The sequence below is a fragment of the Eupeodes corollae genome, chromosome 1, assembly GCF_945859685.1.
Source record: "Eupeodes corollae chromosome 1, idEupCoro1.1, whole genome shotgun sequence".
NCBI classification, from domain to species: Eukaryota; Metazoa; Arthropoda; class Insecta; order Diptera; family Syrphidae; genus Eupeodes; species Eupeodes corollae.
Window position 1 is genome coordinate 71,622,450 of NC_079147.1, and position 23,007 is coordinate 71,645,456.

Consider the following 23,007-nt stretch of genomic DNA (forward strand, 5'->3'; position numbering starts at 1 on the left):
CTTTTTCCTTCTAAGAAGTCGGCATTCCTCTCTTCTCTTCTGCTCATAGAGTTCGTAAGCAGCTCTCGTTCTTCTATGCAACAGCAATGCCCCCTTTCGTCGTTTCTTTGGTGGCTACTTGAAACCCAGAACGTCAGAGACGGCTTCTCTAAATGCATCTTAGCAATGTTGCTGTTGGTTCTTGACACATTGCGTTGGTGGCAGAGAACTTCGATATAGGTTACTTTTACATATTTCGGTCGGAGAAGTATTTGGCGATCTCTTGCGATTTTAGCCGTTCGACGTTGTATCTTCTCCCAGCATCTCCATGTTTTGCCATGGGTCTGAAAACCCGAAGCGAAATACGTACCTATTCAATTTTTTGGGTAAAACATTTCTACCACCTATAAAGAGAAAACATCCGTTAAAAAATGTGTGGCCACATCCAGTGTACATTTTCTTAAAAACATCGATATAAAATCTAGAGACTTTGAAATGTCTAGAAATGTCAAAATTTTACAACGGCTTCCAATTCAAATTTTACAAAATTTAACATTAAAACAGTAAGGCTAATGTAATGACGTTTCAATTTTTGTGTACAATACAAATATGCATAGGTAAGGTTAGGTTATAGGGGCTGTCGAAGATGAAAACGGACACACATTAGGCCAGTTTAATGGCCCATTGTGATACCACATGAATCTTGAGGCTTTCTCCAGTATCCAGTACGTGCAAACGTGGTAGGATGGGCTGTATTGTACCGTTCCTGGCGAGTTCATCTGCCTTACAGTTATCTGGAATGTCTCAATGTCGCAAAGGTGAATATTAAACTGTTGTGCCATCTCCATTAGAGATGATCGACAGTTACGGAATGTTATAGATTTTGTAGAGAAAATACGGTCCAACATACTGCCACACCGTACATTGAAATCGGTTTGATTACTGATGTGTATAGCCGATGCGTGATTCTGGGTTGTAAGCCCCATTTATTACCGAAAGCTTTTTTGCAGAAAAGAGAGCTACAGCAGCTTTTTTGACTCTTTCCTGTACGTTGCGTTTCCAATTTAGTTTTTTATCGAAGACAAGACCCAGGTATTTAGACTCGTCTGAGAATTTTAATTGGATTCCTTTAATATAGGGAGGGTTGACAAATGGAATTTTGTATCTCCTCGAAAATAAGACCAGATCGGTTTTGTGTGGGTTAACACCCAGACCACACTGATCAGCCCAAAGTATTAGTCTATCCAAGGCATTTTGTAAAAGTTCTTTTAGGATGTTAAGATTCTTTCCTGAAACTGCTATAGCAACGTCATCCGCATAGGCTATCACTTTGAAACCCTCCGCATCCAGACTAGTTAGGATTTCATTCACCACTAGGTTCCAGAGTTGAGGAAATAGAACACCACCTTGCGGTGTCCCTCTACTAACGAATCGGCGGCCAGAAGAGTTGCCCAGTTTTGAATTAACTATTCTGCTAGTAAGCATTAAATGAATTAACTCCCGAACGGAGATGGGCAGGGCAGATGTGTCCAAGTTGTTGAAGGCACCTTTGATGTCAAGGAAAGCAACCATAGTGAACTCTTTATGGTGGAGCGAATATACGACGGTGCGTACTTAAGTGTGTAACGCTGTTTCCACCGATTTACCTTTACAGTAGGTATGTTAAGACGAAGACAGAAGTCTTGTATCAATACTTGCTCTTAAATGGATATCAATCAATCTTTCCAAGGTCGTAAGAAGGAATGATGATAGACTTATAGGTCGTAGATCTTTAGGATTGACTTACGAGCATTTACCTGTTTTGGGTATAAAAACAACTTTAAATTCAGTACATGTCGAGGGAACATGGAACAGGTAAAGACAGCTGGTAAAAATTTCCCCAAGGATTGGTGCAATTATGTCAGAAGTCTTTTGTAGCTAAGCTGGTGTTATTCCATCAGCTCCTGCAGATTTAAATGGTTTGAAGCTATTGAGAGCCCATTGTAGCTTGGCCCATGTGATCAGACCTTGAGGGTATGTTGTATTGGGACGTGAACGTATATAACTGTTGCAAGTTTCGGTAAGAGAACTACCAGGAAAGTGAGTTTCCAATAGTAAGTTCAGCGATTCATTAGTTGAATTTGTCGACGAGCCGTCTGCTTGACTTGTTGAATGAATTTTCCTTAACCTAGATGTTCAGAAGTTTCCTCTATCGTGCCAGAAAAGGATCGCCAAGGAGATCGCTTGGATTTCCTTAGTGCCTTCTTGTAGATTCTTAGGGATTCTTTGTAGGAGTCCCAATGAGAGGTTAGTCTTGCAGCTTTGGGACGGTTGTAAAGTTTCCTGCATTCTTTCCTGAGCGAGTCCAGCTCTGAGGCCCACCATTGTGGTTTCCTCTTTCCTCTTATGTGTATAAGTGGACAAGTAATTTTCAGCGATTTGTTCATGGCTGAGGTGAGGTCATTGAATTTGTTGTCAAGTTCACTAGCATTTGAGGAAGGACTAGATAGTTCAGGTTTTAGTAAACTTTGTAAGGAGTAACGGGCTCGGGTTTCCATCCACATTGATATTGAACTGGATATATCCATGATCAGAGAACGAGTGTTCTCCTTTACTCTCTTTAGAATTATGTCATTACTTACTAAGAGGTTAGTACCAAGAATATAATCAAAAAGAGACACCTCTGTCGTTGATATTTATACTTCCCCATACCGTGTGATGAGCGCTCCCAATAATTAGGCGGATCCTTTGCCTTTTCGCTTCAGCGACGATTTTCTCCAAGGTTTTCTCATGGAGAGGGCCAAGATATGCCAAAACTAGCCAGAAACTTCCTTTGGTTATTTCCAGCCTAGCTAAGGTGGTATCTTTGCCAGTGAAATGATGGAGTAAAAATACATTAATGCTACCAAGTAGTAGCAGTGTAGTACCCAGGTGTCCTGAGTACTCGAACAACGGATCCCACAATCCATGCTTCTTTGATCAGGACAATATCTTCCCCGTTTCTTGCAAGACGGAGAAGAAGTGAGGCCGAGGCCTTTATGCAGTTATGGAGTGTAATCTGTACTAACTGCAGCATTTTGGCTACAACTAGGCTGATCAACCTCCACCACGGTTTTGTTCTGATCCTCTGAGTTTGAGGTTGAACCCAAGAGTTCGTCCTCGCTCAAAAGGATCATGTTAAGGCCGTCCTCAGTATCCATTAAGTATGGGCTTTCTACGAGGGTGTCTTAGAGGGTGGAGTTGCGATTGGAGAGAGCATGAGTGTATCGTCATCCTCTTTTAGGAGAGAAGACGACGTCCCAGGCCAATGAAGAAGTGGCTGCAAGCGCAGATGGTATACCCGTATATATGGTACAGATAATCTTGTTGTATCTCTAACAGCAGTATTCAACCAGATCTTAGAGGATGGAACCATCCCAAATCAGTTAAACGATGCCTTGATTTTCCCGATCGGCCAAAAGTGAAGCACTGAAGTTCCGGAAAACTACAGAGGAATCTCGTTTTTGAACTCGTCATATAAGATTTGTACATTGATTCTGCTCAGTCGTTTAAATAAATGGATTCATTTTATTAATCTGCTCCGTGAGTTCCAAGCTGGATTTAGATCGGGATACTCCACCGTTGATAACATTTTTGTACTCCGTTCATTTGCTGATTCGTTTCTATCGAGAAATAAGAAACTATTTGCATTTTTCTTTGATTTCAAAGCTGCTTTCGACACCGTGGATCACAATGCCCTGTTTTATAACCTATTCAAGTTAGGAATGTCGCTTAAGTTCGGTAAAGTACTACAAGATGTGGAATGGCCAATGCTTATCGAAATGGTTTCAAACGAAATCAGTATTTAGACAGGGCTGTGCACTCAGTCCAAGCTTGTTAACAATCTTCATTGATGATATAGTCAAAGTATTCCAAGCATAAATCGAGTATGCAGGCGTTAACATTAAAGCTCTTCTTTTCGCTGACGACATTGTCCTGCGTATGCAAAGCAATCCCTTCAGCTAGTGATAAATAAGCTTGCTGATTATTTTTAAAGGTGGAACCTTGTTGTAAATATAAGTAAATCCAAAGTGATCAGGTGCAAGTGAGCAATGGCACTATAATGGTAAAAGAGTAGAGTTGGTGAAAAAATACAAATATCTAGGAGTTTGCTTTACTAAGCACTGCAACATGGAAAAAACATCTCACTGACAAACTTGTTGATATGAAAACAGCTATAAACGTAGAATAGAATCAATGCTTTAATAATAAGGAAATTACGCATTCCAATTAATTCAGGGTCTTCGAATCTGTATCGGAATCAGTAATTTTTTATGCGGGATTTCAGATTTTACATTAAACGGATTTTCCACCTTCCTTCGAGTACGAAAAACTACATGACCATGTTGGAAACAGGTCTATCGTCTTTATTTATAAAATCACTCAAGCTGCAGGTCGATTACATCATTAAATCTCAGGATATGCCAAGTCTTCGTCTCTTAACGAAAGTAGTTCTTCAAAAAATCCAATCCCGAGTCTTTGTTTGTTAGCCAAGCCGCGCACATCGTTATACTAGTCCGAAATAATTTCTCTTGTGTTATTTCTAACTGCGCTTGATTATTTTGCTAAATCGAAAACGGTTACGGGATTCATCATCTTCTGATGAGAATTCCCCAACTGTAAAAATGAGCAAACGTAAAAAAGTGTCAAATAATCCGGGTAGCTCCCAAAATAATTTATCTTCTTATAATCGCTTCAGTGATCTTTCTGATTTATCCTATAATGAAGAAATAATGACTGAGAATGTGCAGCCTGTACCCACAAAAATTGAACTGCCTCCTATTCACTTGATAGGAAAAAATAGCGTCTTTGTAAATCAATGCATGAATGATAACGGCATAGTCAAATTTGATTGCAAAAACACTTCAATTGGTTGCCGCATTAATCTCTACACTGAATCTGAGTTAAATAAAATTAAATCTGCCCTTCGCGAAAAAGAACTCCAATTTTTCACACATAATATTAAAAATCTTAAACCATTTAAAGTGGTGTTATATGGATTGCATAAAATGAATACGGATGACCTTAAAATTGAATTGTGTACAAATCTTAAATTAGAAGTTCTCCAAATTTCTATAATGAACATTAAAAATCCCAAATACAAAGAACAGTGCAATTATTTAGTTTACCTCAACAATAAAAGCATTAAAATGAATGAACTAAGAAGGCAAGCTAAGTTTGTTAACCACGTTTCAGTATATTGGGACTTTTATCGAAAGAACCCACACTTCGTGCCTCAGTGTCATCGGTGTTCAATGTTTGGGCATGGCTCTTCTTTTTGTAATGTAAACAAAGCATGCGCCTACTGCTCTGAATCACATAATTCACAAGAATGCACTAACAGAGAAAAACCACCTAAATGTGTTAACTGTGGTGAACAACACGCAGCAACCGACGCCTCATGTAGAAAGAGGTTAGAATTCATTGAAATACAAAATCGACTCAAAGCCAAGAACCGGAGAAGACGATTTGGAACAGAACATGGCATTCATGATTCACTTCCTAGCAGAAACACCAGCTTTAACCTCAACACCTCTGACTTTCCTCAATTAGTTCAGAAAAAACAACAACATTCTAACAACACTCCTCCAGTGTCTGCACCGCGAAGCCTTCCAACAACTCTCACCAGCAGCAGTTTACAGAAGACAACAGCACCACGACCGCCAAACCAAAACAACAATTTATTTAGTTTTGATGAACTTATTTCACTTAAAAATGAAATGTTAAGTAAATTATCTTTATGTAAAAGTAGACAAGATCAATTTAACGTCATAGCTGATCTTAGCATTAAATATCTTTATACTAACAATGGCCAATAAATTAAAAATGCTTTTGTGGAATGCTAAAAGTTTAAAAAACAAAGAAATAGAATACTTTAATTTTTTAATTGAAAACAAAATTGATATCGCAGTGATTACCGAAACCTGGCTTAAGCCAAATATCAGTATATATAACAGAAACTACTATTGTTACAGATTGGACAGATTAACAGATAAGGGGGGAGGTGTATGCATTTTCGTAAACAAGTCTGTGAAACATAAATTAGTTCCAATTAGTAAAACTTATTTGATAGAAACACTATCAATTGAAGTTGAATGCAGCCCCACAAAAGTATTCAAAATTATAGCTGCTTATTTTCCTGGCGGTAGTAGAATAACTAATGAAAAAAAACGAAAATTTAAGTCTGACATCTTGAGGTTTGTAAGAACAAATGAGAATTTTCTCTTATGCGGAGACTTTAACTGTCGTCATTCGTCTTGGGGTTGTGTTCGAGCAAACGCTTGGGGAACAATTTTGTCAGACCTCAAGGTCTTCGAAGATTTCGATATTGCTTTTCCATCTGAGCCAACTTACTATCCTTCCAATGGTAGAGGTCATCCCTCAACCTTAGATCTGGTACTTTCAAATACAATTGACAATATTTCTCGCCCAATTGTTATAAACGATCTTTCATCTGACCACAAACCTGTTGTGTTCTTTCTTAACGAATCATTCACCACTGCGACTCCAGCTGAAAATTATAATTTCAATCGGGCTAATTGGAAAAAATTTAAACGTCACGTAAACGATTCATTTTCTGACTTTTCTCAACCTTCTACCTTTACGTTAGAGGAAATTGATGATAAAGTTAAGACATTTGAATGTTTCATCAATGAGGGGGTTAAGGCGAATGTTCCTTTGCATTCTGCCTCCCATAAAAACAAAAGCGAAATTTCATTGCTTACAAATGACGTACGAAGGACGATAACATTTAGGAACTTAATTCGTAGACGTTATCAAAGGTCAAGAGACCTATTTCTGAAATTTCAATTGAATTTGCTTAACAAATTAGTTATACAAAAAATGCAGGAAATTCGTAATAAAGACTGGAATCGAATGTTATCCCAAATTGATAAACACGACCAACAAATATGGAAACTTTCGAAGATTTTTAAGAAAAAAAATAATAGAATCCCATACCTCGAATGTAATGGTCAAATTCTTCATACGAATAAAGAGAAGGCTACTGAATTCGCTAAATGTTTTCTGTCTAGTCACTCAATAACAGATGGCTTTAGCGACATTCAAACCAAACAATTAGTACAAAACAGTATTAACTCTATTAATCTATCTTCAATAGAATTAAATAATATCCATATACCAATATCTCTTGTTACAGACACCATTGCTTCTATTCGCATAAAAAAAGCTGCTGGTAATGATAAAATTTCAAACAGGGTCATTAAAAACATACCAAAAAATGCTGTTCAGTATTTAACATCCCTATTCGAAAGTTGTCTTCGACACGGATATTTTCCAAGAAGGTGGAAGATTGCTGAGATAATTCCCATAGCTAAACCAACACAATCATTGACACAGGCATCTAGTTATCGCCCAATAAGTTTACTCAGCTGTTTAGGCAAACTTTTTGAAAAAATTATCCTTTTTAAAATGAATGAATATGTAGAATCAAACAGTCTTGTTCCAAACGAACAGTTTGGTTTTAGGAGGGAACACTCAACGGTTCACCAAATAAAAAGAATCACAAGTATAGTAAAAGAATCGCTTTCAAATAAAAAATCCTTAGGTATGGTTTCGTTTGACATTCAAAAGGCATTTGACAGTGTTTGGCACAACGGCCTGCTTCATAAACTATATACTCAAAATTTTCCTACTTACATTCTTAAAATTATTCAAAGCTTTCTTACAGATAGGCTTTTTTATGTCAAAATTTTGTCTGATTCATCACCTCTGTTCCCTATAAAAGCAGGGGTTCCACAAGGTTCAACCCTATCGCCCCTTTTATATAACTTATATATTGCTGATTTTCCAAGAGATTTACACTGTGAAAATGCCTTCTTTGCTGATGATACAGCTATATTCTGTAGTTCAAACGACTGTCAAAGTATATTAATTAATCTACAAAATGCTTTATTTAATATTGAAAAGTTTTTTCACAGGTGGAAAATCAAAATAAACCCATCGAAATCTCAAGCAATATTTTTCTCTCGAAAGAGAAAAGCCTCAAATCTACCTCAATATAATTTGTCGATCTGCAACACTCCAATTGAATGGACAACAACAATTAAATACCTTGGTATCACTCTCGATAAGACCCTAACATTTTCAAATCACATTACTTTCTCTATCAAAAAAGTAAATGTTTTAATAAAAATTTTATTTCCACTTTTAAATAAAAATTCTTATTTAAGCAAAGATAATAAGATTCTTCTTTATAAAGTCGTAATTCTACCTTCATTAGTATATGCTGCTCCTTGCTGGTATAAATGCGCTGCATGTCACCTGAATAAACTTCAAATTTGTCAAAACAAAACTCTAAAAATGATTATGCATCTTCCCTGGCATTTTTCCACACTAGCATTACATGACATTACTAAAATTCCAACAATCAAGTCTAAAATTACAACAATTTCAAATAAATTTGAGAACAAATGTTCTATTCACGATAATGTATTAATAAATTCACTTGTTTAAACATGCCAATTTAGTTAAAGTTATTATTAAGTTAGATTTTAAGATTATTTTATTCATAGTTTTAAGTTTTTTTTTTTTTTTTTGCATCCATTGAGTTTTTTTTTTTCAATTTTTCTCATAATAACTACCACTTTCATAAGAATTTTCTATATTATAAAATCTTTAGTTGCTAAGAATCATTGTATTCTAATCTCTATATGTTATAAATATTCTACCATGTAACACGAATTCATTGAAGAAGAAATAAATTTGAATTTGAAAATCCAATCCCGAAGTGGATTCTACAGGAAATGGATGTCACAAAGTTATATTAATATAACAAAACAGCTATTGAATATTGACATCAAATTTTAAATGAAGCGTTTTAATCTTAAACTACAAATTAACTAGGTGGCGCAACAGTCCTTAGAGAGCCAGGGCCTAGTGACTTACAACTTTCAACCATTCCTGTGTGCGAGTAATTGAAGGGATAAAGGAGATCTACAGTTTATTGCCGAACTCGAACGGCTAATTAAAGTAAGCACTTTTTTCATGACAAGAATTACTTTTGGAGAACTTTGTCAATTTCTCGCAAGAGGCAGTAGCAGTACCCGTGAATAAAAACTTTATGGTAGCACAGCCAGGGATTGAACCCAAGACCTCTCGCATGACAGCCCAACGCACTAACCATCATGATTCCACGGGTACTTTCCACTTTTTGTAGCTTAACAACATTTATTAACGCATATTTTAATGATCACAATTTCACGTTGTTTTTCAAATCAAATTTGATTCAGTATTTGAATGTGTCAACACTGTCAACACGAAAAAAAAATGTATACAAAATATAACTAATAATCAAAATTCATTGAAATTATTTATTACTTCTTGCTGTAAAAACCGATTACAAACTTTTGTTAACATATTTATCTAAGTTCCAAAAAATTTGCATGCACAAAATGTCAAAGTCATTTAGTGTAAGTAGTCAACCAACAAGGTAAAATTTTGTTTAAATTCAAACTTCATTTAAATTCACGTATACATTACGTTTAATTTCAGCGAAACAAATGGCAAAAATTCATCTAGTACTTCAACTTGTAACGGTGGTGTTCATGTGTGTCCTTTCCAATTAGCGCCACCTATAAGTCACTTTACATATTGCGTACTAAAACGCGTTTGTCGACAAATTTTAAAAGAAATGCTTTCAGAAGAACAAGAACAGATTAAAAATGATCTGAATAAAATACAAAACAAAGATAAACCCAACAGCAAGTATTTAAAAAAAAAATATTTTACTTATAAATAAGATTAAAAAAAAAAGACTTTTAAACTTACATTTGAAGTGACTGCTGAAGTTCAAATTAAAAAAAAAAAAACAAATCATTTGACAAATCTGATTATAGAGATTGAATAAATCACAAAGTGTAGGCGCGATTGGTAATGCGTAGAACTTGGATTTAATCGCTGCCTATGGATACTGCCACTTGGAAGGAATTCTCCAAGAGTAATTATTCTTGTCATGAAAAGTACTTTCGCAAATTAGCCGTTCAGATTCGACCTTACTCTCACACAGAAATCGTTGACTGTTGCGCCACCCAATTTATGTTTAGCTTCTAATTGAATGGTAATATTTTGCAACAAATAAACTCGGTGTCTAATTTGGAAGTTTTATTTTTTGCTGAAACTAAATCAAAAGAATAAAAGAAGTTTTTGCCTTAATTCCGTACCATCTCAAGAACGGGAACACAAAATGAATTACAAAATATTCATATACGACGAACAAATATTTTTTTATGGCCAGAAGCTACGACAAAGTTAGTAAAAATGTCATTTGTAAAAAACCACGTTCCAACGCTAGTCCACAATGACACTCCCTATGTGAGCTCGATTCCTATAGCCAATTTGCTGTAAATTCGACGCTTTAGGATAGTGTCATGAGACTCCTGTTCTTGAGAGCGGAAACGATTTTATAGGACAAATCTTCTTTCGCACTCGGGCAGTTGCAAGAATACTGAAAGACCTTAACATACACAAATCCGCTGGCCGGAATTGTATCCCCTATTGTTCTGAAGAGGTTTTTTTTTAACGCTGGAAAAATCACTGAGTAAGGGTTTTCATCTTTCCTACTCTACAAGGTACCTTTCCGAGCAGATGGAAAACACCACTTGTCCAGTCTGTTCCTAAAAAACGCTTATCCTCACGTCCAATTTTTCAAAGGTCATGCAAACACTGACTAAATATCTTACTTACTTACTGGGTGGCGCAACAGTCCTGTGTGAACTAGGCCTCAGCCAACAAACTTCTCCGTCTAGCTCGGTCCCTAGCTAGATGTCTCCAGTTCCATGCTCCAAGTTGGCTGAGGTCATTACTTGTGCGCGCCACCTGATCCGCGGTCTTCCTTTACTGCGCTGTCCTGTGGGTGCGGATTCAAAGACTTTCCGGGCCGGAGCATCTAAGTCGCTGGACCTTCTGGATAAGTCTACGTCGCTGTACAGCCCGTACAGCTCGTCGTTCCATCTTCTCCTCCATTCCCCTTCGATGCATACGGTGCTTTCATCCGCTTTTGTCATAGTCCATGCTTCTGCACCATATAGCAGGACGGGGATGATAAGGGTCTTATATAGCAACACTTTGGTCCCTCGAGAGAGGACTTTACCACTCAATTGCTTTCTAAGTCCAAAGAAACAGCGGTTAGCAAGAGTTATTCTGCTTTTGATCTCAGCGCTGGTGTTGTTTTCTGCGTTTACAGCGGAGCCTAGGTAGACGAAGTCCTTGACTACCTCAAAGTTACGTCTGTTGATGGTGACGTTTTGACCAAGGCGTCTGTGTTGTATGTCCTTTCTTGACAACCGACAGCATGTACTTTGTTTTGCCCTCATTAACCGTTAAACCCATTTTTGCCGCCACTGCCTCAATACTCACAATAGCCCCATTGACATCACGCTGAGTTCTTCCGATTATGTCAATGTCATCAGCATATGCCAGTAATTGAACCGACTTTTGAAAGATAGTGCCTCTAGTGTTGACTTGTGAGCTCTGCACTATTTTTTTAAGCACGATGTTAAAAAAATCACATGACAGCGCATCACCTTGTCTAAAGCCTTTTTTGACATCAAAAGGTTCTGTTAAGTTGTTTCCAACCTTTATGGAGCAGCGTGAATTCTCCATGGTCATCCTGCACAAACGGACGAGTTTGGCAGGGATCCCAAAACTAGATATGGCTCTATACAGCTCGTCCCTGTAGATGCTGTCATATGCGGTTTTGAAATCGATGAAAAGATGGTGGGTGACGATTTGGTGTTCTTAAGTTTTTTCCAGGATCTGCCGTAATGTGAATATTTGATAAAATGTTGACTTTCCTGGTTTAAAACCACACTGGTAAGGACCTATCAGGTTGTTGACGATGGGCTTTAGACGTTTACATATTACGGCAGAGAAGATTTTATAGGCGATGTTAAGTAGATTGATTCCTCTATAGTTGGTGCAGTCTAGAGGGTCTCCTTTTTTCAGGATCGGGCAAACAATACTGAGGTTCCATTCATCGGGCATGCTTTCTTCCGACCATATCTTACAGATAAGTTGGTGCATGCTCCTAACCAACTTATCTCCAGCTGCTTTTAAGTGCTCGGCATTCAAGACATCCGCTCCAGCGGTTTATTAGACTTCAGCTTAGATATGGCAATCTTTACTTTGTCTAAGTCGGGAGGACGGGATTGTTGGCTTTCGTCGCCTATGTTGAATGGATCATCCTGCCTTACAGCGGAATTCAGTTCATCGTCGCCGTTATACAGTCTGCAGAAGTGGTCCTTCTATATCCTCAGCATTGACTGCGATTCCATTATGATGTTTCCACTTCCGTGTTTGCAGCCTTCGGTTCGAGGTTTATGTACCTGCGAATTTCGTTTCACCTGTTCATAAAACTTTCGAACCTCATTCCTGCTTTTAAACCTCTCAACATCTTCGACCACACGCTTCTCATGCCCTCTCTTTTTCCTTCTAAGAAGTCGGTATTGCTCTCGCCTCTTCTGCTCATAGAGCTCATGAGCAGCTCTTGTCCCTTCATGCAGCGCAGCTTTGCGTGCCTGTCGTTTGGCTGTGTTTGCCTGCCGACATTCCTCATCAAATCAGGGGTTCCTTGTTGGTGGCTGCTTGAAACCCAGCAAATCAGAGGCGGCTTCTCTGATAGCATCTTGGCAATGTTACCACTGGTTTTCGATACATTGTGTTGGCGGCAGAGGACTTCTAGAGATGTTACTTGTAACCCGGTCGGAAAAGGATTTGGCAAGCTCTTGTAGCCATTCGATGTTGTACCTTCTCCCAGCAACTCCCTGTTTTGCCTTGGGTCTGTAAATCCGAAGTACTACCTTGGCTACAACGAGGTAGTGGTCCGAGTCGATGTTAGCCCCTCGGAAAGTTCTCTATAGTAGTCTAGGGCCTCCGTTAATTCTTCGGTCGCACGTATTCTGTTTAGGGACCTTAAATTCCACGTGCATATCCGAATTTCGTTGTCCTTAATTTGTTTGCGTTGGTTGTCAACAGTGAATCCGTCCGTATCCGAGGCTTGTTGGTGCTTCGCAACTATTAAAGCTGTTACGTGGCCAGGAAGTCACCCCGACGACAACAACCCCCATTCTGGAGGGCCAGATCCTTAGTATAACTCCAAGAATGGGGAGCCTGATAGAACCGCTCCTTATAGGCCTGGGCTCTAAATAAGTCGAAGAAACCCTATAAGTTGTTCAATAAGTAGTTAAACCTTACTAGAACTGTAGGCGCCACCGTTGATTCCATCTCTAGAATTCGTCCGCTGCCGTCTGGATAAGGAGAGGTGCCTTAGTGGAAACACCTCTCACCCCTCTCTCGTTTGCTGCCCCCAACAACTTTCCACTGGGGTTGGAACCCAATCTCCAGTTGAGGTACTAGGTACCCGATGTTCACCACGGGAAGTTGAGAGTAGGAGTTGATAGACAGATGTGGGTTTTGAGAAAAACCTGTGGATCCTTGTGTCCTCGTGAATGCACATGTCTACCATTTAAACATCTTTCCTACTCTGCAGGTCTCTTTTCGAGCGGAAGGAAAACAGCACTTGTCTAGTATGTTCCTGTAAAAGACGAAAACCCACGTCCCTTTTTTCCAAGGTCATGGAAACACTGACTAATTATCAGCTTAAGGAATATCACGATGAACGAAAGCTTCTTAATGACCGCCAGTATGGCTTTCGTAGCAATAGGTCCACCGATAATTTGGGGTTTTATTATAACAGAACAGTGGAACAAATCCTTATATCGTTTTGGATGTTTTAGATGTTTTATTGTTCCACTTGATATTTCAAAAGTATTTGGTAGAGTTCGGCACCAAGTTCTCTTATCGAAAATGCGTGCTTTTGTATTTGTGAATCTCTTCTTCATTAGATTAGACAATACCTTTTTATCTGTTCCATACAAGTTATATTGAATGGTTTCAAGCCTGTAATTCATTAAATAAATGCTGGTGTCTGCCACTTCCAATAAACTGTTTCGCTAACGATAGAACCCTCAGCTTATCCTTGGGATATTGAATTCAACAGTAGCGTATGTTAAGATCATTCAAATCCAATCTTGACAGTTTTGTCCAATGGGGATTTATTAACCGTGTATAATTTAATGGTTCAAAAATTCAATGCTGTCACTTGTAGTTAAATCTTAATCCACCCCACATGCCACTATCCATGATGGGCACTGGCATCTAGGAAACTATTCAGCTTTCAGTTCTAGGTATGTATAAAACAGATCACTTCTTATGATCACTTATATGACATTGTCAAAAATGCTACAAGGTGCTTAGGATTTCTCCGACGGTGCAAGAAATTTGTCATTCCTTTTGATCTGGCTATAATTTACAAAGCCTTCAATCGTCTAAAGCTCGAAAATAATAGGGGATATAGCTGTAACCGAAACATTTACATCTCACGAACACCGCCGCATTGTTTCATGCCTTTTGTTGTTTTATCGATAATTAAAAAAAAAAAGAATGTTCTGTCGAAGTAACCAGTTGCATTCCACCCTTTGAACAAATCAGCCGTAACACTCGCACTTTCGGGAATGCTCATCAGTTTAGAAATTCTTATTTGAACCGCACATCGAGAATGTGGAATGTTTTTTCCCATTTATTTTGATATTCATAACTATGAGCGCCTGTATTTTATTCTTAAAAATTCAAAACTTCTCAATGTTGATTTGGCTGTTTTTCAGTTTCAAAGTTGACACTTGCAATAAGACTTTAATTTAGAGGGTGCTGGCTCAAAACTTTTCTATTCATATTTTATAAATACTTTTTGAAAATCCCAGGTGGAATTGTCAAAGTTGATTTGCGATAGATGACAATAACATAAATTGACAGTGATTAGGTTCAGACGACGTAAGGGACTATACCAACTGTCAAAGTTGATTTGCGATAGATGACAATAACATAAATTGACAGTGATTAGGTTCAGACGACGTAAGGGACTATACCAACTTGTAAGTTTACAAAATTGCTTTTCCTTATGATAGTTAAGAGTCTTTCGAAAGAAATTAAAATAGTTTCTTCTGAAATGCCTTCATTGATAATAGTTTTAACTAATCAAAAAGGATGTTTCATATCTTATTTTTAGTACGAAACATAAGCCTTATCGCCAAGCAGCAAAATTCTTCATCAATTGAAAGTCCATTGACAACAAAATTTCATCACAAAGCTCAGTCAAAACATTTTTTTAAAATTGTTCCAAAAGCAACTAAAACAACCCAAACTGAGAATGGATTTGAAAACATAAATGAAAACTGCCAAACAAATGTCAAAATGAATAATTACATGCCTCCAAAACAAAATACGAAAACGGAGCCGATGAAGAAGAATATAAGGATAATACCTGAACTCCATAAAAGTGGTATTCCCATAATATTGAATTTACGTTCAAAAGTAAGAAATGGTGGGAAAACTGTAAATGGTAGTTAGTGACAATTACACAAGCATAATTTTATTTTAACTAAATTTATATACATATAATAATTAAAATATAGAAATTATGTATTTTTTATTTTAATTTTAAACTTTGAATTATACAAATGCAAACCCCATCAACAAATGTTCTAGACACATTTGAAAAAGTATGCCATCGTTTTATAGGCTTGCTAATAAAAATCTATTTTTGTAAATTTTACTTTAATTTAATATTTGTCTTGTTTTATTATTTCTTTAATTTTAATTCTTAAATTGCTTTTGGGGGCGTTCATGAGCAATCTAACAAGGACAAACCAGACAAGTCAAAAACATTTCAGAAACCAAAGTTGTAGGTCACACAACATTAACATGACACAATGTTTTAATTTCTTTCCAAAATCTCGAATGAATAATCAAATTTGTATAAAAATAAGTGCGTGGGGTGTCCCCAAGGCTTGCCATTTACCCTGAAGCCTGAACAATGTTAGTCTATTGACATTCAAGCTTTCAACAGATAAATTCTAAAAATGTTCTTCAACAGTGCCGCTTAATCAAAATCCTTGGACAATTTTAATGACACTCACTTTTTTTAGTGCCACCGCACTTTGAAGGTTGTTTACTTTTTTGAATTTAATTCTACGCATCACACCACGTTTTTGTTTCTATATTTTATTTGACTTAGTAACCAACTTCAATAATTTTATTTTGTTTTTATTTATTTTTGTTTCATTTTAAATATTATAAACATGTAGATATAATTAATTTCTCGATATCAAAGCATATCCGGTCGAATGGATTTACTCTCGAACAAAATAAACAAGGTCGAAAAAAGATCATCAGACTCTCATATATTTTGATCTGAAATAGTTTGTGATTAAATATTTGGTATTTTTATTAACCCTGACATTGAAATATTAAAAACAAACATTTTTAAATGGAATATATATACGAAAATGTATTATAAACATTTTTAAATAAAACAAAATATATTAAATCGCATGGGGGCTAAAAATTGATGTACCCTTGTCACCTAGAAAAATATTAGTTTGTTTGCAAATCCCTGAAAGGGCGGTGACATTTGAAGGTTATTAAAACACGGTCTCCATGATGAAATTTTGCTTTTTTATTGTTCAAAATCATAAGATACAGTTTCAGATTTGTAGTAAAAGTTAAATTTTAAAATGCTCCTGTATGCAAAGTTTGTTTAAAAAAGAACCTATATAATATTTTAAAATATACCTGTAAAATAAGTTTGTCTTCAAAGATATAAATGCCATTTGATTTGTCAAACAAACAGCGCGATTCATCAAAAGACACAGCTCATCCTAGGACATTTCATCCCGGAAATGAAAAATACTTGTAAGCATACTTAACGAAAACTATTGTTTGTATATTCAATTGGTTCGTTCAAAGCTTTTTCCTTTGGATAGCTTTATGTTAATTTCATATTCGAAGAACCAGGATGGAAAATAAATTATCTGAAGATAAGAAAGAGGCAGAACATGTATATGTATGTTTAAATTGTAAAGCGATCTCCTATTGGTTGTTTAATTAGGTAGGTGTCTAAAACGGAGAAAGAATAGTTCATTGGCGTGCTCAGCTGTATGCAGATACATAGATAGAGAAAGGCATGTTTATGATGATAATGAACGAATGTTACTGGCAAGTAGAAGGTACCAACTACAATCCAATAACATTCCTTCTTCCCTACAAGTTTTCAGCGCAAACATAGAGTTATTAAGTTCAGCTTATTTTTTTTTTCGTTAAAGTTGATATTGCTATTCATGTGTTGTTTACAGTCGGGCTCTTGTGCGTTTTGGATTTTAGTTATGAAGTGACACGTAAGCAATAGTTGTAGAGCTTGCACGTAATACCTTTGGATATAGGTATAATGTGTAAACGTTGAACAAGTGATTCTAATAGAAAATACATTACGCTTTCTAGCCCGTTTTTTTAACTTGTACTAAGTATTCATTCTTTTATATAGGCGAAGGCAAGTAAAATATGTGTGAAACAACCTTATTCTTAAGATCATAATTACAAAAGTACGAAGAAATTAAAATAATTAAAAAAAAAACATTTTAAGGTTCAAAATTTTACCTGAAAAATAAGTTTGTCTTCAAAAATTAAAATGCCATTTTATAAATCCAAAAACCTTTAATTTAAAAAAAAAAAAAAATTGAAAATCGTTAAAGGGTTTTTTTTTTAATTCATTTTTTATAAAGAAAATTTTTCAATTTTCTTCTAAAAATATAACGGTTCTATGAGCGGTACCTTTTCCGAGCAATATAAAAATGTATTTTTCTTACTAGAAGAAGCCAAGTTAAAAAATAAAATTTTAGGAAAATTTAAGAAAAATCTATCTGTTTGTTTTTGAGAAAATCCGAAATACCGTTTTTTACTGTTAGTTTTGATCTTAACAAAAACATGAAAAAAAAACACCTACCGCGAATCTCCTCAAAACCTTAACTTCCAAGTTTGAACTCAATCGACCTAATGTTTTAGGCTGTAGGCGTGGACAGACAGACAAAACAGACCGAACAGAATCGCGGGACCCATTTTGTTCGACTTCTGTACCATCGTAATATAATGTTTGATTAAAATCTCGAGTTCGTAATTTTGTACGAATGCAAAACTTGCCATATAGTTCCTATGTGTCGCAAGTAAAAATGATAATCCAATTTTTGACTTGCAAATTGCGCGCAAAGTCAACTGTTAATTTGGACCAAATTTCGGTTATTTCAGCAATTGTGTAATTGCGTTTTCGGTCCTTATCAATTGTCCTCTGACGTTTGACAAAAGCCCAAAAATTTTCAATGATGTTTAGGTCGGGGCTCTGCGCAGGCCAGGGAAGAACAATTTGATTTACTGTACTTAAAAGTCTTGTAGCAACCATCCTTTATGATTATGGAGTAAGATCCAGTTGATAGTTGGAATAAGTCTATACAAAGCCATGGTCATTTAAGATTGTTGTATAGACTGCTTAATTGCCCTCAATTGGTACCAAATCTCCAAAACTGAAGTAAGATAAACATCCCCAAAACATCACCGTGCCACCTCCTAATCTGTTTAGCGGCTGAACTGCATCTTTTTTTTTGTTGTAAATGCATAAACGGCCCTGGAATTTAAATTCAGCCTCTCCACAACACACTTTACCAAAACTGTGAAGGCTTTTGGATGTACTCCAAGGCAAATGAGAGGCTTTTCGCTTTGTTGGTTTCAGAAATATCGACCACTTTGCGCACAACGTACGTGTTTATGTTTATTTCTTTTGATCTCCGGCAGCAGCATCAATGGCTTGTTTTCCAATAAGCTGATTCGATGCTGCTGCAACCTTAACGCGACTTATTGTGGGATTTTGTATGATTGTGCCTATCAATTTTCCATATTCTCTTTGAGTCATCACGGTTTTCCTACCAGTTCTCTTTAAATTGTATGAGCAATTGTTGGTCTCCTTCTTTTTAACTAACATATAAACAGTTTTCCTTGACATTTTATAAATTTTTACTAACTCCGAAGCCAAAACCCCAAACTTAAATTTGGTAACGATTTCCGATCGAGTTTCAATGGATAATTACTTTGTTTTCATTTGCTTTGCTTTCTGTCCTTTGTATCGTTAAATTATAACATTTGTAAGTCTCCAGACTGCAATGGATTTCTCCATGAATGTCTTCGCTAGACCCCAAAAAATATGTAGATGCCGCCCTATTCGACTTCCCCCATTTTTTAAACGATGCTAAAATAAAACATTAAATTGGAATACCTCTGACCAAACGAAAGTCAATGTTTTTACGCCTGTCAGCTAAACGACTCCAGTGGTACCCGTGTCATGATGGTTAGTGCGTTAGACTGTCATGCTAGAGGTCTTGGGTTCGATCCCTGCCTATGCCATCTAAAGTCTTTTCACGGGTACTGCCTCTTGCGAGGAAGTGACAAATTCTCCAAGAGTAACTATTGTCATGAAAAAGTGCTTTCTCAAAATTAGACGTTCGGAGTCGGCATATAAACTGTAGGTCCCCTCCATTCCTGACAACATTACTCGCACACAGTAATGGTTGAGAGTTGTAAGTCACTAGGCCTTGGTTCTCAACGGACTGTCGCCACCCAATTTATTTTTTTATTTTAGCTTATCGACTCCAAAAATAACCACTCGTTATAAAGAAAATTGTAAAGACTTTGTAAAAGTCCAGATTCTTTAATGGAAGAATCCTTAAATTCCTGAAAGCGACATATATAGAAATAAAAGCATTGAAAGCCAACACAACATAAAGCTACGAAAACCAACAGATATAACTTATTAAGTGGATTTCGTTGACTACCATATCAAAAGCTTTAGTTATATCGAAAGAGTCCAACACAGAATTTTGTGTCATCTAACCCCTTGTAAATAGCAGAACTGAAGGTTAAAAGAGCATCTTCAGTTGACATGCCCTCCCAACCTAACTGAGAATCGCCGTTCAGGGAAGTCATTCTTTAAAACGATAGTGTTTTGACGATAGTCTCACTTCACATTAGACGAATAGTTATTCATTTCCAAATACTTAATAAGCAAATTGAAATAAAAATATTTCGGTGTAATTGACTTTTGTTACAAAGTGAAAATGAAAACTCAGAAAATAAATAAAATGAATATGGAAACAAATAAGAGATAAATCACACCCTCTATCTCTTCCAACCTGTATGTATTAAATCATTTTTGTTTTTTCTTTCTCACTTGTAAGATAATCTTAACCATTATAGTTTTGTTCAAAGTTTTTCAAAAGAGGTCTTTATAATTTTAATAATATCAGGCATAAATAAATTATAGTTACATCGTCAGCGGCAAAAAATTAAAACGGTACCAGTAAGTTCGGTAAAAAGTAATTTGTTGCAAATTTTCATAACTTCCCATAGACAAAAACCAAGTTTAATAACATTTTCAAGTTATCGAAGGAGCTTTATCTTTCGTTGAGTTAATTTTGACGTTTCAGTTATCTTATAGACGAAGAAAACGATAGACGAGTCGATAGTGACAAAGTAACGTGAAGCAAATTGTTGACGATATCGTAAGTGATAATCGCTTTGACGATTATCGTTTTAAAAATTACAGAATGACTCTCCAGAATTCTTGTTACTATAACTTTTTCAAAAAATGGTTATATAGAAGAGAGCTAAGAAATAGGTATCTTATTGTTTATATCTTTTTCATTCCCCTTTTTGGGAGCCTGATTCATTTTGAAATTTGATGAAAATATTTCTTCGCAAACACTAAAATTAAAAATATCGGACTGGCTGCTGTAATGCAGATTACGTTGCAATGCATTATTACAATTGGCCTCGTTTCATCCTGCGAGAGAACTTCGTTCGAGTGACATATCCCCACCAGAAACCTGACAAATACAAAAATTGGCCAACATTTACAACAGATGGACGAAACAATAAAACGAACGATGGAACGGACAATACCTAAGTACAAAGAACAGGACCAAATAGACGCTTACAGGAACGCGACTGTTGACGCACTACGTAGGCACAAGAGTGGCTTACTGACAAGACTCAAAAACTTGTACAGATGACTTACATACCCACACTGTTCAATCTGTTGATTAAGGAGAACTACAGGTTATCAGTTAACTAGTACTGGGACCGCAAGATCCGGTATGTTCCCTAAAATCAACAAGATATTCAGAAAAAAGAACGATAATGACCTTCCGAGTCTAAAACTCCAAAGAACTAAAGAGAACAGAGACGTACTCATGACAGCGCAAATAGATCCAGAAAAAGCCTTCTTTGACGATGACTTTTATATTATTGAAGATCCGAAAGAAAAGGTGGAGGCGGTGGGAGCTGCTTTCCAGCAAGTGTACAAGGTGAATGCTAGCATTCGCCCCAACTACGATCTGGAAAACAGAGCCCTACTTAATAACTTTTACCTTCGAAATGATATGACACAATGGCGATCTGAGAACCACGGTTCAATGCGGTTCAATGACGACTCCTTGGCAAATGCCATAATCGCCGATCAAACGGGACTAAGTCCCTTGTTAGTGACGAAGGTTGAGCTTCAGCTCATCTTCAATTCAATAAAAAATAAAAAGTAAGCAGGTGTCAATGGTATATCCAACGTTGTACTAAGACAGTTACTGATGGAGGCAATTGACATTTACACCACACTCTTCAACAATGCACTGAATAATGCATAGATCCAGTGCATTGGAAGACCGCTGTGGTTCATCCTCTCCCGAAAAAGGTAAAGGACAACTCCAACCCGTCAAATCATTGGTCGATAAGTCTTCTTCCGAGCATCAGCAAAGTTTGCGAAAAAAACATTAATAGGACCTGACTAAGTGGGCTGCGGACAACAAAATAATTCCGGATAAACAGTTCGGGTTCAAGGCGGGTCATGACACAATTCATGCTGCGTCTAAACTTGTTTCTGATATCCAATGAAATAAATAAATACAACAATGCACATATGTTTTTCTGGTTGATTTGAAAAAGGCCTTTGAAATTGTATGGTTAGAGGGTCTTTACCTAAAATTAAGCAAGCCATTGTTGTATACACTGTATGATATGTTAAACGGTAGAAAGTTTGTTGTCAAAAGTGGCAATGTATCTTCTACCACAACATTCTCAATTAAGAATGGTCTTCAACAGGGAGCGGTGAATTCGCCGATTCTCTTCAGCATTTACACCAGCGATCTGATAGGTAGTCTTACAAAGGCAATTGCGTATGCCGACGATCTAATTGCGTACAGAACGGACCGAAAGGTTGAGGTTATTAGAATTCCCTTGCAGCGTGATTTCGACAAGATTCAGTTCCGGACTCCGTTGACTAGGGCCAGGAGAGATACGTACAAGAATTGGCGCAAGATGGTCATCGTTGATCTTCATGGACAGCCATTACCGAGCAAAAGTGTATTGAAGTACCACGGTATCTGGTTAGATCAGTATTTATATTTCGACAGACATATAAATGCTGCTCTGACCAGGGCCAGAGGAGTCTTCGCTCTGACGAAACGGCTGTTTTACAGAATTCGGCTTGGCCCAAGAGTAAAGGTAATTTGCTTCATGGCCCTCATACGGCCGATGATCGTTTATGGTTGTCCTGTGTGGTTCAACGTTGCCCCTTCCCAGATGGAGAAGTTTCGGGTGTTCGAGCGGCAGTGTTTACGACGCTGTACCGGCTTATATCGAACAGCCGAATCTTCCTACATGCATTACTATTCCAACGGGGTCCTATACAACGGGCTCGAATCAACAGAATTGACAATTTCGTGATAAAACTCGTTCGAGGTCACATTGCAAGAGCTATGTCTTCGACCAACATTTTAATTTTCGGGTCGTTCTATCCGAACGACGAGTATTAATTATACTCGCACCAATTATTTTTCTGAAGAGGTATTCTTCAACGCTGACCACTGCATAAGCTTTTCCATCTGTCCTATTTTACAGATCCTATTCGAGTGGATTTTTTTTTCGGGGGCACTGCCTTTTGCGAGGAATTGACAAATTATCCAAGAGTAATTCTTGTCATGAAAAGTGCTTTCTCAAATTTGCCGTTCAAATTCGGCTTAAAACTGTATATCCCTTCCATCCCTGACAACAGTACCAGCACACAAG

At 36.9% G+C, this 23,007-nt stretch overlaps 1 protein-coding gene across 1 annotated transcript; it reads left to right on the top strand.

Moving 5' to 3' along the window:
• Positions 1-9,255: 9,255 nt before the first annotated feature.
• LOC129942464 (uncharacterized) lies at positions 9,256-15,627 on the top strand. The gene is made up of 3 exons (XM_056051392.1): positions 9,256-9,448; positions 9,511-9,723; positions 15,080-15,627. The coding sequence occupies exons 1-3, from the start codon at positions 9,402-9,404 to the stop codon at positions 15,126-15,128; spliced, it is 309 nt and encodes a 102-aa protein (XP_055907367.1). The 5' UTR covers positions 9,256-9,401; the 3' UTR covers positions 15,129-15,627.
• The last annotated feature ends 7,380 nt before the right edge of the window (positions 15,628-23,007 follow it).